Below are 18,029 nucleotides of genomic sequence, written 5' to 3'. Positions count from 1 at the left end.
TTGTGTTATCTATAGGGATAAGTTAACAAGGGTGTTGGAAACGAACGGTTCGTCTTTTGCCAAATAGTTGAAATGAACCCTATTATTGTAAGGCATGAGTTAGATAAATCCTTTTTTAGATAAATCCAAAATATTAATTTTTGTACATATATATATGGCTATAATATTGTCCTCTCCCTAGATCTGAGTTTTAATTAAATAGGTCTTACATCCAAACAATGATCTCCTATCCTTTGGGTAAAAAAATTCATGATGCTTTTTCACGGTTTGTCTCAAAGCGGACGGTATCCAGGTCTCAACGAGGCTATGTCCGCCGGAGCAATGATCACTTATTCCTTTTTTTTTTTAATGAATCTTTTTAGATTTTTTTTAATAAAACTGATCAATTATCCTTTGATCATGAGGGTCGAGGGACAGGTTTTTGACGCATTTGTCAGCTTAAACAGAAACAGAAAATGTATATCAAGTACCGATTCAGTTAAAGTTTCAAAAATTGTTATTCAGGGTTAACTTCGCAAAGAAACTCAAAAGGAAACAATAGAAAGAGAATAGAAAACTCACGAACACTATACTACATAATAGATGCTTAAAAGTTTGTCAATAATCTATTATTAGTTGATACGGCGCTTGATAATGGGGTCGAGTATTTGATGTGGTCAGAAGTCAAGTCTACGGGGTGGTTAGAAATCAAACCCACGTGGTGGTCATAAGTCAAGCTCACGTGACAGTCAACAGTCAGGCCTACGTAATAGTCAAAAGTCCGGCCTATGTGACGGTCAAAGGTTCAAATTACAAGATGGTCCCGGGGGACATAAGCGGCGTTCAAGGACAGGTCAGGATGTACAGGTCGGGATATGGATTGGGACGTACAAGACGGAGGAACACGGGTCAATGCATACAAGTCATAGTGGACCCGAACAGGTCAGGCTAGTCGGAGACTGCACTACAAAAAATGCAGTGTTTAGGGACGAATTTATAAAAAAAATTCGTTGTAAAAATTTTTGACAAGAATTCTGCAACGAAAAAAATTTCGTCCCAAAATTCTCGTTGCTAACTTAGCGACGAATTTGGGGACGAAAATGACAACGAATAATATTTTTGTCGCCAAATTTGTTGCCAATTTTGCAACAAAAATAATATTTGTTGCAAAATTGCTACAAAATTGGGGACGAATTCGGCGACGAAATTGGCAACGAATTATAATTTTGTCGCCAAATTTGTCACCAATTCTGCAACAAAAATTATATTTGTCGCAAAATTCTCATAGTCAAACTGCAATGAATATTATTTTCGTTGCAAATTTTGCGACAAATTTGACAACAAAAATAATATTTTTTTTAAAAAATTATAATTTGTGATAAATTAATTTTTGTCCCAAAATTTGTCTCAGATTCTGGGACGAATCTGTGGATTCGTCCCAGATTCTAGAACGAATTCTGGGACGAATCACAGATTCATCTCAGAATCTGGGACGAAAATGTGGATTCGTCCCAAATTCTGGGGCAAATTCACAGATTTGTCCCAGATTCTGGGACGAATTTTGGAACAAAAATTAAGTTATCACAAAATTATCGATACAGAGTAATTTACAATAATTTGACGACAAATTATTTTTGTCGCAAAATTCGTCCCTAAATCCCAAAAAATTCAACAGAACCAATTTTGCAATTTATTCCAATCTAATACATATCTATAATCCGTATACAACAAAATTAAATAGCACATCATAAACATTCAACACGTTCTAATTAATATCATCACATCCTATTTAACAAATATATAAATCTATTAATATTTAAAATCAATTTTACAATAATACAAATCCAAAGTTCCACAAATCAATTCTTCAAGACTCAAAGAAGTTACAAGTCCAACACTCCTAAAAGTTATACAAGTTTTTTCAAAATAAACTATACATACATCAACTCATATTTATTTTCCACAAACTTTCTTTCCCATCAAATCTTCTTTTCCTGCATAAAAATAAACAAACAAACCAGATTATTTCTAACAAAAAAGATAAGTACTTAAATTATAAAGTTAGAGTGATATTAGAGGTTGGCGATAGACTTGAAAGTCAATATGTATATCTTGCCACTTACAAATAATGTAGCACGATGAATTTAGATAAGGTGCTAAGAATCATATGCATACCTCTTTAACATCTTAGCTGATAGCTCCCATGGATCTATAACATCAACTTCCCATCCAATAGAATCATCAAGTTTTAGATTTTCGAACAACTCTTCCCTCTTCTCCTCTCTATGAGTCTTAGAATCTTTGAAAAGTTAAAACAACAAAAGCCATCACATACGCTGCCTTTGGATCCATAATGGTGCAGAATTGCATCATAAAACCATATACGTGGAACAATGCAAACAACTTAAGGAGAAAAATATTTAACTAATCAATCAAAGTAAAACAATTAAATCAAATCCAATGAACAGGATAACAAACTAGTAGATTAGAAAGCTGCGGATGTTGAAGTAACATTAGAACAAAGAGACATTTCAAGAAGTAATTAATCCCAACAAATCCATGACATGTACTACCATTTATAACAAGTTCCCTATTTGCATATTACAAAAACAAACATATTCATGATTCAGAGGGCAAGCTTATGATGATGTCAAATTCTAATATATTTTTTTTTGTAGAATATCTTAGTCCTCACTAACAGTTGAATAATATTCTTAAAAAAGCTTACAAACAATTACAGAAAATCTCGGAATTAGTTAGTGTGATGTTCATCAAAATATTTTGTAAGAAATCTGGAGGCTAGCAAACTTACAATCATTGCAGAAACTATGCCCATAGCCCATCTCAGTGATTGCGTCTTGATTTAGAATTACTGCAACCCGAGTGTGCAAATCCACTAGAAAGAGGAAGCAAACAACAAAAATTCATTCTTTAGAAGCATCAACTTCTACACAATAAATTGATGTTGGACATATACTTGAAAGTTTACTTTGTTATAAGCTAAATGGTGTTACATTGATGGATATGGTAAAGCAGCTCATGTGCACATAACAATACAAGTGGTAAAATTAGCAAATTTTGGCAAATTAATTTGAGCAACAAGTAACCATACAAGAAAAATAACATTATAATTATTTCAAGTTGGATACAGGCATAATAAATTCTATTTTACCAAAAAAAAAGGAAATAAACAAAAAGCAATAGTTTACTTCACCGCCCAAGTTGCTGCCGATTCCAACACGAGGGACTGAGGAAGGAACTCACGGATCGCACTATGCGACGAGAAGCGAACGGTCACACGGCCACCGGGGGCATGCTCCACAGGGCCACCGGAGCCAGCTGCAGCGACGCCCGGCCACTCGGCCGGGGCCAGCCGCGGCCACAGACGGCAACCAGGGAGAGGGGAGATAGGAGAGGGGAGAGAGGGGAGAAGAGAGGGACTTACCAAGACACACTGCCAACGCCGCTGGAGATCGCAGTCACCGCCGCCGAAGATCGCTGCAGCCACCGCCGAGAGAAGAAAACACGAGTGGCAAAGGAAAGGAACGGAGATCTGGAACGATTTTAGGGGTTTTTGGCGACAAATTGAGGATTCGTCCCAGATTGGGACGAATTCTGAATTCTTCCCTAAATCATGGATTTGTCCCAAAAATCTGGGACGAATTCTGTATTCGTTACGAATCCAAAATTCGCCCTAGAATTAAAAATATTTTAAAAAAGAAAAAGAAATGCTTAAATATGGATCTACATACATCGAAATTTCATAAAAAAAGTTTATGCGTATCGATCTCCTGATCGCAATAATGATCTCAATTATTTTTTTCATTTAATATTTTGAGATTCATAAATGTTTTTATCAATAATTAAAATTTTCATTTCTGAAAATTTTATACGCATTTTTTTTTTATTTTTGAAAAAATTAAATTTTGTAACGAACTTAGAAATTCGTACCTAATCTGGGGACGAACTCTGAAGTTCGTCGCAAATTAGGGACGAAATTTCAAATTTATCCCTAATTTTTTCTTTTTAAGGTTAGAATTTTAAAAATTGAAAGATGACCCTAGAGAGCTCGGAATGACACGAAATAAGTTTCTATGGGCTCGTATCGATCTCCTGATCTTATTAGTTGGGTCAAACATATTTTTATACAAATACACTGACGTTTATAAATTTTTTACCCAGAACGAGTAATAAATATTTAATTATTGTTCCAAAAATTTATAAACGTCAGTGTATTTGTATAAAATTATGTTTGACCCTACTAATAAGACCAGGAGATCGATACGAGCCCATAGAAACTTGTTTCGTGTCATTCCGAGCTTTCTAGGGTCATCTTCAATTTTTAAAAGTCTTACCTTAAAAAAAAAATTAGGGACAAATTTGAAATTTCGTCCCTAATTTGCGATGAACTTTAGAGTTCGTCCCAGATTAGGGACAAATTTCTAAGTTCGTTGCAAAATTTAATTTTTTTCAAAAATCAAAATAAATACGTATAAAATGCGGAAGATGTACCTACGGAGCTTGAAATTGCACAAAACAAGTTCTTATGGGTTCGTATCGATCTCCCGATCACAATGATCTCCCGCTACGGACATAGGGCTTTTGTTCCGCAGATGTTTCACGGTTTGTCCCAAAGCGAACTGTTTAAAACATTCATCTCAGATGCTTTTTTTCACGGTTTGTCCCAAAGCGGACTGCTTAAAACATTCATCTCAGATGCTTTTTCACGGTTTATCCCAAAGCGGACTGCCTTTTAAGTAGGAGGAACTTATTTCCTAATAGAATGAACTACCATCTGACTATAAACCCCTATGTCCGTAGCGGCAAATGATCACTTAACCTTTTTTTTTTTTTTGATGAAACTGATCGATCATCCTTTGATCATTAGGGACAAAGGTTTTGATGCATTTGTCAGCTTAAACAGAAACGGAAAATGTATAATTGTTATTCAGGGTTAACTTCGCAAAGAAACTCAAAGGAAACAAAAGAAAAAGAATAGAAAAATCACGAACAGTATACTGCATAAGAGATGCTTAAAAGTTTGTCAATAATCTATTATTAGTTCCTAAATTATTCGTTGGCCAAGCTGATTTTTTTTTTTAAAACAAAGTTTTTAGCAATGGAGGATTCTTGGATCAACGAAAGCGATTAGTCTGTTTTTTTTATTATGAATTTTTGTACGAATGCATCCTTGTGGCCTCACCTCCACCAAATGAGCTGACCTGACCTCTCACCTAAGTCATTTCATCCTTTCCTATTACTCGCCAATTCCTTAGCAAACAAAACCAGAAGCTACTTAACCAGATTCTCGGCCATTACCTTGTATAAAAATGAAGTAAACCTGTTAATTAGCTACCCTAACAGACTGAAAGCATAGTCTTATTGATAAGTTATAATGGATTGAAATTGGCTGATACAGTGATGTGATTTCTGGACAGAGGTCTAGCTAGTGTCGGCTGATGTGTTAAGACAATGCACCTACCATTACAATAATATACCATGATATTCTTTATGCTTGCTACGTGTCACCAACTTCTAACAGCATCAGAGTTCCCTTCTCTTCTTCATCACAAAGCCATCTCCACATGGATGCGTAGAATAAAGGGCTGGGCTGTACAGCTCCTACGTGCATCTATAAGTAGCTGGGCATGGTCACTAGGCCTGGGTCGGTACTGTTAGAGTGTATACTAAAAGCCTAGCTTTTGGTATAAACATTTATCTAGAAATAAGAATCACATTCGTCAAATGTCTACATTTATGATAAATGTAGTTGTTCAATTAATTTATATTGTAGATAACATGGTGTGTGGTGTCACACACAGAGGATCATGTTATCAGTACCTTATAAATTATAAACAGTAACTCACGACCATAATGGAAAGGAACAAACCATTGGAAGGTCGTAGTGTAATTAGGTATTAGTTTATCTTAACTATATAATTACACTAGTACACTTAGAGTGTATTGAGTAGGACCATTAGAGGTCGTTTCTTTTATACTGACTTTATAAAGAAACAAAGACCTCAGTTATTATGGAAGTGTGTGATCTTAATCCTAATATAATAACAAGCACATATATTTGATATTTATTTCTTTAATTTATCAATGGGTGAGATTTAGTTCGATGAATCAATAAGCCCGATAAGTTGGGAAATGATATCACTTATAGTGTGTATTGTTGATTATAGAAGGAAACTGTGTCCTAGTGATCTAGGTTGAGATTGTCCTCAAGAGGAGCTCATAAAGATTGTCATGTTAAACCCTGCAGGTGGACTTAGTCCGGCATGACGATAAGGTTGAGTGGTACTACTCTTGGACTAAGATATTAATTAAATGAGTTGTCAGTAACTCGCTTAATTAGTGGACATTTGACATCTTAAACACAGGGAGACTAACACACTCATAATAAGAAAGAGCCCAAAATGTAATTTGGGATTGGTGCGGTAGTTCAATAATAGTTCTTTAGTGGAATAAATTATTATTGATGGAATTAAGTTGTGTGTTCGGGGCGAACACGGGAAGCTTAATTTCATCGGGAGACCAAAACCAATTCCTCCTCTCGGTCCCTATCGTAGCCTCTTGTATATAGAGATTTATACCCACCACATACCCACCTTCTTACCCAACCAATAGGGGCCGGCCAAGCTAAGCTTGAAGCTCAAGCTTAGGGCCGGCCAAGCCTAAAGGTTGAGCCTTAAGGTGGTCGGCCACATCATATTAAAAGGATTTTTATTAAAATTATTTCTTATGTTGATATCATTGTTTTAAAAGAGAGTTTAAAAATTAAATCTTTCCTTTTAAAGCTTTCTACAAAAGATTAAGAAAGGATTTGAAATCGTTCCTTATGTGTATATTGAAAGGAGATTTTATTTTAAGAAAACTTTCCTTTTTGACCATGATAATAATTTAAAAGTTTAAAATTATAATTTCTATAAAAGATTAAGAAAAGATTTGATATCTTTCCTTATTTGTAGATTGAAAAGAGATTTTAATTTTTAGAGATAACTTTCCTTTTGGAAATTATCCGCATGTTTAGAAGAAGAATTTTAATTTATAAAATTTCCTTTTTATTAACCAATCATGAAGGGATAAAATTATTGGAGAAATTTTTATAAATTTCTAGAAACAAATTAGGAAGTTTTAATTCTTGTGTGAATTAAATTTTCCTTGTTTTGGGGAATTAGAAGTGGCCGGCCATTATTATTAAAAGAAGAAAATTGTTTTTTAATTAAAATAATTTTTCTTTTTATGACAAAAGAATTAAGGAATTTTTTATTAAAATTTCCTTATTTGTCAAGACCAAGGATTATAAAAGAGGGGGTAGAGGTGCCTTCACGGGTGATCAACTCTATTATTCTTCTCCTCTCTTTTCCTCCTTGGTGGCCGGCCCTAGCTTCTTCCTCTTCTCTTCTTCTTATGGCCGGCGACAACCTCTCTTGGAGCTCTTGATGGTGGCCGGTTCTAGCTAGGAGAAGGAGAGAAAGGTGGTTTTGTTTCTTGCATCCCTTGGAGCTTGGTGGTGGTGGCCGGACCTCTACTTCTCTTGGAGAATTGTGGTGGCCGAAACTTGCAAGGAAGAAGAAGGTGCTTGGTGGTTCTCATCTCGGAAGATCGTTGCCCACACAACGTCCGAGGTTAGAAGAGGAATACGGTAGAAGATCAAGAGGTTTTTCTAAAAGGTATAACTAGTATTTTTTCTTTCCGCATCATACTAGTTATTTTTGAAAATAATACTAAATACAAGAGGCATACGATTCTAGAGTTTCGAATTTGTTTTCGATATAGTGTTCTTTTGTTTTTCTTTTTCTTGTGATTTGATTGTTCTTTTCGGTTAACCTAAAGTTATTTTAGGAAATTAAATATTAGCTTTCCATAAAAGGTTTTGTCTAGTCGGTGGTGGTTGCTCCCATATCCAAGAAGGCCATGTGCCTCGCCACGTCAGTACTGGGAACCAATTATGGAAATTAATATTTAATGGAATTAATAACTTAAGGTGACTTGGGTCGAACGTGTTAAGTTCCGCAGGAGATCCAAGTCAAAACCTAAAAGAACAAATAGATTAAGTTTTGGATCAAACGTGTTAAGTTCCGCAGGCGATCCAAAATTTAATTTAAAAGAACACATGGTAGCTAGGAAAAGGTTCAGACCTTTGTACAAAATTTTTGTACAGTGGAACCTCTTGGTTTTCCGAGTAGCAACCAACAGGTACGGTATACCATACCAAAAATTGAGTACCGTATACCGTACCAAAACATTCGGTATTCTAAAAAATGATACCGATACCATACCGATATTTCGGTATACCAAAATTTCGGTATATTGAAATGTCAGTATGGTATCGGTAAAATACCGTCATACAGTCATATAAGAAGAATTCTCCATTTTTTATATTTGTTGCTAGTCTCAAACAAAAACAGGACTACAGGAGATCAATATTTCTTATATATTTAATTTGATTTCACTTGTATTATTTATGATGTGATTTGGTCAGAACCTTCAGAATGATTGCACTCAAGAAGAATCTAAAGTTACATATTTATACGAGAGACAACAGGTACATGCAATAGCCGAGGTTTGATCATCTTGGTACTTTGCCCATGGCTGACTCGAGAACCTGTGAAGTATCGAATCAAGTAGATATAAAGAGCACACTTGATGAGTATTTACAGAACTCAACTAAAAGACCATTGTATTTCTTCAAGAGATCTTCCCTTGGTCGCAGGAACCCATATTATGGCAAACAATAGGGTGAGGGCACTCACAACTGCATAAATCAAAAAGGTACCTGGCAAAGATAAATAAGAAGAAGCAAAAAAATCTATGCAATAAAAATAGGTGTCAATTTTCAGAGAGAAGCACATGGTAACAGAATTTCAACCTCCAGAGGTCCAACTCAAAAGCAAATTTGCAGTCATTGTTACCGCAAACGGCATCAACCTGTTCACAAGTGTTGCTACACTGCCTGCAAGACTCTGAATGAAGATTAAGCTTTCTCTGTACCACAGTTCTAGTATTACATTGATATAGATATGCACAACGATTATGAAAAATATCACATATGAAAAATCTCATAAGCAGATATAATTGAATACCGCAACGCTTATTGAGACTCAACTTACTAAGTGAACACACGTTACACACATGGGTAAGACTCATAACTAATAATGCTTATCACTTAGTGTGAACTTCGCATACAACATAAAATCACGAAAAGATTTCTCGGAAATCCAATGTCAACAAAGCAAAAATTCATAAAACAATGAATATAAAATTGATAGTCGGACACCTCAATGACTCAATATTCTATAGTAAAACTTCAATAATTCAGTGTCGGACACCTCAGTATCTATATTTCTATATTGAAAAAATTAACTATAACAAAATACAAGCACCTATATAATGAGTTTGTGGATAATTGATGAATCAATCGTTGATTTTGTTAATAAGTTTTTCTTAAACTTTCAGAGAAATGTGCTAACCCACCATACATTCAACAAGAACACCAGTAACCTACAACAATCTTTCTGAAGAGAGTAAACTAATTAGCTTTAACTCACATACCTCAGACATAACATAATAATCCATGGAATTGCTCCCAACCCAAGAGAGAAGGAAACGACAAAAGCCTATGAGAAGATAAACAATAGATTAGGGATTACAAAACAATGACTTCTGTTATATAAAATGATAAACTCACAGCTGACGTATACATACCACAAGTCCAACCAAAGAAAGGATGCTCATTACATGGTATGGATAAGATTCTTGCAAAAAGACTCCCTGTTATCAACAATTACAAAAATTTTAAAAATTATTGAAATAAGTATAAAGGATGCCTAATCACATTAAAAAGGAACATCAAGTTATGCCACAGAACAATCATTGTACTAACAATTTAGTAAACTGACTATTGCCAGACTGACCTCCAGAAAAAAAAAACAACAGAAACTAGGAGAAGGCTTCGCCCATTCCTGCAGTGCAGATCTGCAACCAAATAAGATTTTCCATATACATTATTATTACTTTTAAAACAGATGCATAAAAAAGGTAATTTATGTCGCATAAGCTTACTATAAGAAGAATTCTTCGACCTGGCTCTGTTTGTTAACCATGTGGTAACACCAGTAGCAACCACCTGGAAGATAGTTGATGTCCCTTTGGTAAGAAGATGAGGACACTAAAACTTTAGGATATTATATTAAAATCCTGAAATGAGATTCAAAATGATAACCTGAATAGCTCCAAGGCCGCATGTGGCAAGGTCACTATTTGTAATCCCTGTTCAAGAATAAAAATCCAGACAAAATTGGACATGTTTGAACTCAAATGAAGGTTTAGAGGTTTACCATTATGTGGGCACATATATGCAGATTGACATCAATTTATCCATATATATTAACAAATGGAAACCCCATTTCTTAACAGTTCAAAGTATATAAAATTCCAATTAAAAAAATTCTAGAGTAAATTCGACAGGATGAAAAATATAATAAGATTGACTGTTGATGAATGAAATAAAACATTTCCGATTAGTGCAACACTAAATGACTATCAAATACATTTTAGATTAACCTGCAATACTTCTTGTAAGCCATTGTCAACTACATTCTCACTCAAGTATAAATCTCATGAATGCAGAATATAAATATAATTCATAAACCATCAAATATCTTACAAGATTAGTGTTTCATGTAAAAGTCAAAACTCAAAACAAGTGTCACATCAAATTTATCACAAGTTGTAACACTAAATGACTATTGCTTAGACTGCTTAGTTACAAAAAAAAGTGTCTGCAGATTTTTTGAAATTCCAACGTCTCAAAAGACCTGCAAAAGTTAAAAACTAAAATTTAGTTACAAATATTAGAATTTAAATAAGAAAACATAAATGCAATCTTACTAACTATAATTTTGTTGAAACTCTAAGTCTCTAACATCTCAAAGGACCTGCAAAAGTTACAAACTAAATTTAGTTACAAATATTAGAATTGAAATAAGTAAACATAAATATAGTCTTACTCTTAAAGTTAGACCAAAGTGGAGGGGGGAGAAGATGAAGTGTTTGCACGGTCTTGATTGGCATTTGCATCTGTTAAAAGAAACATTATTATTCATGTTAGATTAACAATGATATAAATATAAACTTAATTTAATAAAAAATGGTTACTTTTTTCAATTTCTTCAATTTCCTTATATAGTTCAAGGTCATCATCAGTTGGATCTTTCCAAAAAGAGAACTCCTCCGCTCTTAGCCAATCACTAGTGCATACCAATGCCTCTACCATTTTAGGACTCAAACTGCTCCTAAAAGGATCCACAATTCTTTTGCCCAAACTAAAAGCTGACTCACTAGCAACGGTTGAGCATGGAATTGAAAAAACATCCTTAGCAATCATTGAAAGGATTGGGTACCTAGTTTCACTTCCTTTCCACCACTCCAAAAGATTGAAAGATTGATTAGATCGTTTTTCAATCTCATCGGCCAAGTACTTATCCACTTCATTGGATATCTCTTGAAGTTGCTCTTCTTCATTTTGTGCTTCCACATCATCAAACAATTCATCACAAAGACCACCACCAGGTCCACCACCACCACTAGTGTCGCCATATCCATCATCACACTCTATTTGCATATCTTGACTCTCAACATTCAAAATATCATTTATTCCCTTGTACTCCATCCATAAAGTTACCAAGCTTTGTTTGACACTATCAACAAACTCTTTGACACTTGTAGGAGTACCTCCCAATTTTCTGAAGATGACTTTCATCATTTGAAGTTTGTTTCTCGGGTCCAAAATATTACCAATAAATATCAAAGGGTTAATGTTATTCCAATTTCCTCAATACTTGTCAAACTTTAACTTCATTGCACATGCTACCTCTTTAAGGATTGGATTTGAATCATCATGTCTCTTTCTATCAATCTCAACTTGTAGTGCAATCATGGTTTGATAAAGCAATTGGGAGGCAGGACTTTTTGATGCACTTAGCTCCAAAGTGGCATCATAAAACTTTTTCAGAAAGTGTACAAAAGCCTTTGAAATCTCCCAATCATCACCATTTGGAGGCCCTATCCTTTCTTTACCCTTATCATCTTTTTCACTGAAATAATTCATAAAGCGCAACCATTCTTCAGTCATCCTTTCAAACACCCTTCTATACTTTAATGCAACTTCAAGCATTTTATAAGTTGCATTCCACCTTGTTTTGACATCCATAGGTACTGTTGATGTACTAGAAAACTTGGCTAGTATGACAAACTCCCTAAATTTATTCAATCTTGATGGGGAAGAATGAATAAAAACAACTGCATTCCTTATAGCTTTAATTGAAACATTAAGCTCCTTCAAGCCATCCTTAACAATTAAGTTAATTATAAGACAGACACACCTCAAGTGCAAGTATTTCCCTTCAAACAACAATGAATTTTCACTTTTCATTCTTCTTTTCAAGTAATCAATTGCAGTGTCATTAGATGAAGCATTGTCAACTACAATTGAAAATACTTTGTCTATCCCCCAATCTCTTAGACAAACCTCAACCATCTTTCCAATTTCTTCCCCATGATGACTAGTGATTTTTGTGAAGTTAATTATTCTTTTATGTAGCTTCCAATCACTATCCAAGAAGTGAGCTGTCACTACCATGTAATTTATGTTTTGAATGGATGTCCAAGTATCAGTAGTGATGCTTATCCTTTGGTTGCCAATCACACTTTGTATCTTAGCCTTTTCAACTAAGAAAATATCATAAACCATACTTGCAACTTTCTTTCGATCAGGAATTCTGAATCTTGGTTGTAATTCATGTAATAATTCTACAAACCCCTTCCCTTCGACAACCCTAAAAGACACTTCATCGACAATCACATATCTCGCCACTTTCAATTCACATTTTTTTTGATTAAAAGTATGAGGAACCAATGCACTTCCTTGCCCCATAGTCTCATTCGTCAATATAGTTTGGCTCTTAGCATCCCCCCTTGCTTCATAAAGCGGACTTGACTTACACCTCTTTACTAAGTGATTTTTTAACCCACTAGTACTTCCGTAAACTGTTGGGATCTCAACTTTGCAATATTTGCATGTCCCTATTTGTTGTTCGGTTCCATCACTCAACTTCCTTGATCCCTTTATACAATGCTCCCAAAATTTACTCCTGATATGTCTAGGAGGCTTCCTTGGTCGTTTTTCAGCAGTGGACTGTTGTGTTTCAGGTTCAATTGTATTTGATGTTTGTGATGAATTTTGGAGAGTATTAGACTCCATCCTGAAAGAAAACTAAGATAATAGTATTAACTGCCAATTTATTCGATATATCAACATGAAACTAGAAAGGAATTAAATCATACTACATGAAGAAGATTTAATAGAAACTATCAACCTTTTAAATCAAGATAACATGTAATAGCAACTCTGTTATCAAAATAATTACACACTAATTATAAATGTAAAGAATAGTTGCTTATTTTAAACATTACAAATGCATGCAGGACAGTAGGAATGCGAATCCATAAGACCATAAGGCCATAAGGGCAAAGAAAAGAAAATATTAATGTAAGTGTAAATATGGTTCTTTCAAGAAAAGAAGACATTAATGTAAGTATCATGAGTTAAGCAGAAGCTCTAGTAGTAGAACTGTAGAAGAAGAAGCTCTATCTATTTTGATTGATTTCTATATTTTTCATTTAATTAGTTTGGGCAGCTTACTTATAAGAACAAGAGATGTGATTTTAAACCTGAATATGCAATATTGAAGCTTAAACCAGCAGATAGTGGTCCCAGAGTGGTGGCTCGACAGAGACTCGTCGAAATCTTACTGGAAATAGCTAAACGCTAGCTGGAAAAATAGGGGAAACATTATAAACGATGGGAAGCAAAACGAACAACAAATAGTGGTGATTTTACATAATCGTGTTAGATTCGTCGAGGGAAACTATGCATTATATTAACAAGGCACATAAAAAATGCAATATTGTGCAATCAAAAAATAAATCAAATCTCCCACCTGGCAGCAAAATCAGTAAGGAAAAAAAGAAAAGTTAATCTCAGTGTAATGTATCACAATACAACAAAATAGGGAAATTTAATCTAGAACAAGAAACTAGGGTTAAGGATTGAGAAGGGAGAGGAGGGAGGGAAAGGAAGTTGGAATATGCTCTGACCGCAGAACCAATGGGAGCAATTGGCTTGGCAAGGGAGGGTGAACCAATCGTGACAGATCGAGTAGACATCCTCTGGCGGCGATTCCATCGTGCCTTCCTTCGCCAAGCACTTGCCCAAGTCAAGCACAGCTCTCAGAACAGACTCGGTGCTCGGATTTCTTCAGACTCGGTACTTCTTCTCCGGCGACTAGTGTGATGGTCGGATGCGAAGGAGAAGAATCGCGACTGGAGTGACAGCGCGTGGTGGTTGGCTGCGCAAGGAGAAGAATCTTGACAGGCTGTGGTCGGCTGTGCAAGGAGAAGAACTGCGACTATGCGCGATGATGGGCTGCGCAAGAAGAATCGCGAGTCGCGACGGTGGCTGTGAGCGAATAGGGATGGTCGGCTATGCAGGACGGCAGGAGAAACGTGAAATAGGTTTGAGAAGACGGAAGAGTTAATGCCTTAGGGTTTGGTTTAGGAGTAATTAAATAATTAAATTAATATAATTAATATATGGGTTGTGTCGGTATTTTGGTATACCGAAACAATGTAAATCGTTACCATTACCGTTACCGAAAAATTTGATATTTCAGTATTTTTTTCGGTACAATTTTTCAGGATTTTGGTATTTCAGTATTTTTTTCTAGCCCTAATGGTCACTGCGACCTGCCACAGCTACTGCTCCTCCAGATCGATCTACTGCTCCTCCCCTCCAGATCGAGCTACTGCTCCTCGATCTCCTCCAGATCGAGCTACAGCTCCTCCCCTCCAGCTCCTCCCCTCCAGATCGAGCTACTGCTCCTCGATCTCCTCCAGATCGAACTCTGCTCCTCCCCTCCAGATCGAGCTACTGCTACTCCCCTCCAGATCGAGCTACTGCTCCTCCAGATCGAGCTATTGCTCCTCCAGATCGAGCTATGCAGTACGGCAGGAGCGAATAGAGATGGTCGGCTATGCAGGACGGCAGGAGAAACGTGAAATAGGTTTGAGAAGACGGAAGAGTTAATGCCTTAGGGTTTGGTTTAGGAATAATTAAATAATTAAATTAATATAATTAATATATGGGTTGTGTCGGTATTTTGGTATACCGAAACATATTTCAGTATTTTTTTCGGTACATTTTTTCGGGATTTCGGTATTTTAGTATTTTTTTTTCCAGCCCTAATGGTCACTGCGACCTGCCACAGCTACTGCTCCTCCAGATCGATCTACTGCTCCTCCCCTCCAGATCGAGCTACTGCTCCTCGATCTCCTCCAGATCGAGCTACAACTCCTCCCCTCCAGATCGAGCTACTGCTCCTCGATCTCCTCCAGATCGAGCTCTGCTCCTCCCCTCCAGATCGAGCTACTGCTCCTCCAGATCGAGCTATTGCTCCTCCCCTCCTGCTCCTCCAGATCGAGCTATGCAGGACGGCAGGAGCGAATAGGGATGGTCGGCTATGCAGGACGGCAGGAGAAACGTGAAATAGGTTTGAGAAGACGGAAGAGTTAATGCCTTAGGGTTTGGTTTAGGAGTAATTAAATAATTAAAATAATATAATTAATATATGGGTTGTGTCGGTATTTTGGTATACCGAAACATATTTCAATATTTTTTTCGGTACAATTTTTCGGGATTTCGGTATTTCAGTATTTTTTTCCAGCCCTAATGGTCACTGCGACCTGCCACAGCTACTGCTCCTCCAGATCGATTTACTGCTCCTCCCCTCCAGATCGAGCTACTGCTCCTCGATCTCCTCCAGATCAAGCTACAGCTCCTCCCCTCCAGCTCCTCCCCTCCAGATCGAGCTACTGCTCCTCGATATCCTCCAGATCGAGCTCTGCTCCTCCCCTCCAGAACGAGCTACTGCTCCTCCAGATCGATCTATTGCTCCTCTCCTCCAGCTCCTCCAGATCGAGCTATGCAGGACGGCAGGAGCGAATAGGGATGATCGGCTATGCAGGACGGCAGGAGAAACGTGAAATAGGTTTGAGAAGACGGAAGAGTCAATGCCTTAGGGTTTGGTTTAGGAGTAATTAAATAATTAAATTAATATAATTAATATATGGGTTGTGTCGGTATTTTGGTATACCGAAACAATGTAAATCGTTACCATTACCGTTACCGAAAAATTTGGCATGGTATGGTACCGTACCGAATTTTTCGGTATACCGAAAATTTTGATATTTCAATATTTTTTCGGTACAATTTTTCGGGATTTCGGTATTTCAGTATTTCAGTATTTTTTTTCCAGCCTTAATGGTCACTGCGACCTGCCACAGCTACTGCTCCTCCAGATCGATCTACTGCTCCTCCCCTCCAGATCGAGCTACTGCTCCTCGATCTCCTCCAGATCGAGCTACAGCTCCTCCCCTCCAGATCGAGCTACTGCTCCTCGATCTCCTCCAGATCGAGCTCTGCTCCTCCCCTCCAGATCGAGCTATTGCTCCTCCCCTCCAGCTCCTCCCCTCCAGATCGAGCTACTGCTCCTCCCCTCCAGATCGAGTAGTTCCTCCCCTCCAGATCGAGCTACTGCTCCTCCAGAGTGAGGAGAGCGATGTCTATCGAAATTTTCCTCCTCCCCTCTCTGTTTCTCTTCCTTCTTCTCATTTTTTGCCGTCGGCGCCAAAACCACCGCCATCTACCGCCCAGTCCCCCTTCCTTTCCGATTTTAGGCCACCTCCACCTCTTCAACCCGCCGATCCACCGCTCTCCCGCCGCCATCTCCGCCGCCCACGGCCCCGTTGTTCTCCTGCACTTCGGTTCCCGCCCCGTCCTCCTCGTGTCCTCTCCGTCTGCCGTCGAAGAGTGCTTCACCATCCTCGTCCTCGACGTCGCCTTCGCGAACCACCCCCGCTTCCTCGCCGGCAAGATCCTCGGATACGACTTCATCGCCATCCTGTGGGCGCCCTACGGGTCCCACTGGCGTCGCCTCCGCCACATCACCTCCATGCACTTGCTCGCGTTCGACAGCCTACACGTTTCCTCTGACCTTCTCAGCGGGGAGATCTGAGCTCTCGCGCGGAACTTCTTCCTCCAGCAAGACGGCGGCAGTGGTGGCGCGCCGAGGAGGCTGGATCTGAAGTCGACTTTGTTCGACCTCGTGTGCGCCATCATCGAACAGCTGGTGGTTTCACTGACAGGGGAGACGCAAGAGCAGAGGCTGATCATCAAGGAGATAGTGAGCGAGGGACTACAGTTGAGCGCGGCGGCCGCGAATGCAGGGGACGACATGCCGGAGTTTATGAGAGTGACGTGGCACGGTTTGGAGAAGAGGCTAATGAGGCTTCAGAGGAGGAGGGATGAGTTTTGGGGAAAACTCATAGTGCTGCACCGAGAGAGACGACAGAGCGAGGATAATGGCGACGGCGTCGATGGGGAAGGAAGGGAGACAGTGATGGACGTTATGTTGTCGCTGCAGAACAGAGATCCGGAACGTTACACGGATGACATCATCAAGCGCGTGATGATGGTACGTGCACACTCTTCGTCATACTACTTAGTTGAGAAGATTCTATATTATGATTTTGTATCAAAATCACCAAAGTTTACGAATTTTGTGTGCACAATTTTCACGGTTTGTCCCAAAGCGGATTGCTTAAAACATTCAGCTCAGATGCTTTTTCACGGTTTGTCCCAAAGCGGACAGGACTGCTTAAAATATTCATCTCAGATGCTTTTTCACGGTTTGTCCCAAAGCGGATTGCTTAAAACATTCATCTCAGATGCTTTTTCACGGTTTGTCCCAAAGCGGACGGCTTAAAATATTCATCTCAGATGTTTTTTTACGGTTTGTCCTAAAGCGGACTGCTTAAAACATTCATCTCAGATGCTTTTTCACGGTTTGTCCCAAAGTGGACTGCTTAAAACATTCATCTCAGATGCTTTTTCACGGTTTGTCCCAAAGCGGACTGCCTTTTAA

General features: G+C 37.8%; 3 protein-coding genes across 5 annotated transcripts; 1 reads left to right on the top strand and 2 right to left on the bottom strand.

The window, feature by feature from the left end:
- Nucleotides 1-1,767: 1,767 nt before the first annotated feature.
- On the bottom strand, nt 1,768-3,696 carry LOC122034362 (ribonuclease H2 subunit A-like). 3 transcript variants are annotated; one of them, XR_006126692.1, is made up of 4 exons: nt 3,425-3,696; nt 2,792-2,875; nt 2,155-2,278; nt 1,768-1,973 (listed from the first exon to the last, which is right to left on the bottom strand). XR_006126692.1 is itself a non-coding variant. In XM_042593592.1 (4 exons), coding segments are annotated over exons 1-4 (261 nt in total). In that variant the 5' UTR covers nt 3,190-3,412; the 3' UTR covers nt 1,768-1,921. The 3 variants fall into 3 exon arrangements, 1 of the variants encoding a protein (XP_042449526.1); XR_006126693.1 differs by lacking the exon at nt 3,425-3,696 and adding an exon at nt 3,194-3,412; XM_042593592.1 differs by lacking the exon at nt 3,425-3,696 and adding an exon at nt 3,189-3,412.
- An 8,125-nt stretch (nt 3,697-11,821) lies between these two features.
- Nucleotides 11,822-12,922, bottom strand: LOC122034147 (zinc finger BED domain-containing protein RICESLEEPER 2-like). The gene has a single exon (XM_042593270.1). It carries the CDS (start codon nt 12,920-12,922, stop codon nt 11,822-11,824), a length of 1,101 nt encoding a protein of 366 aa, XP_042449204.1.
- A 3,444-nt stretch (nt 12,923-16,366) lies between these two features.
- Nucleotides 16,367-18,029, top strand: LOC122034146 (cytochrome P450 81Q32-like). Its single transcript, XM_042593269.1, has 4 exons — nt 16,367-16,652; nt 16,783-17,087; nt 17,148-17,579; nt 17,937-18,029. The coding sequence occupies exons 1-4, from the start codon at nt 16,367-16,369 to the stop codon at nt 18,027-18,029; spliced, it is 1,116 nt and encodes a 371-aa protein (XP_042449203.1).

The sequence above is a fragment of the Zingiber officinale genome, chromosome 11B (assembly GCF_018446385.1).
Source record: "Zingiber officinale cultivar Zhangliang chromosome 11B, Zo_v1.1, whole genome shotgun sequence".
Taxonomy (NCBI): Eukaryota; Viridiplantae; Streptophyta; class Magnoliopsida; order Zingiberales; family Zingiberaceae; genus Zingiber; species Zingiber officinale.
This window is presented reverse-complemented; position numbering and strand designations above follow the sequence as displayed.

Excerpts from the sequence above, each read along its gene's own strand:
- LOC122034146 (XM_042593269.1), top strand. The coding sequence starts at position 16,367 with ATGGTCACTGCGACCTGCCACAGCTACTGCTCCTCCAGATCGATCTAC. Across the intron at positions 16,653-16,782 it reads CGAGCTACTGCTCCTCCAGA|GCCACCTCCACCTCTTCAAC; the intron begins GTGAGGAGAGCG and ends TTCCGATTTTAG. Across the intron at positions 17,088-17,147 it reads TCGCGTTCGACAGCCTACAC|CAAGACGGCGGCAGTGGTGG; the intron begins GTTTCCTCTGAC and ends TTCTTCCTCCAG.
- LOC122034362 (XM_042593592.1), bottom strand. Across the intron at positions 2,279-2,791 it reads GCATAGTTTCTGCAATGATT|ATTCTAAGACTCATAGAGAG; the intron begins GTAAGTTTGCTA and ends AACTTTTCAAAG. Across the intron at positions 1,974-2,154 it reads TCAGCTAAGATGTTAAAGAG|GAAAAGAAGATTTGATGGGA; the intron begins GTATGCATATGA and ends ATTTTTATGCAG.
- LOC122034147 (XM_042593270.1), bottom strand. The coding sequence starts at position 12,922 with ATGGGGCAAGGAAGTGCATTGGTTCCTCATACTTTTAATCAAAAAAAA.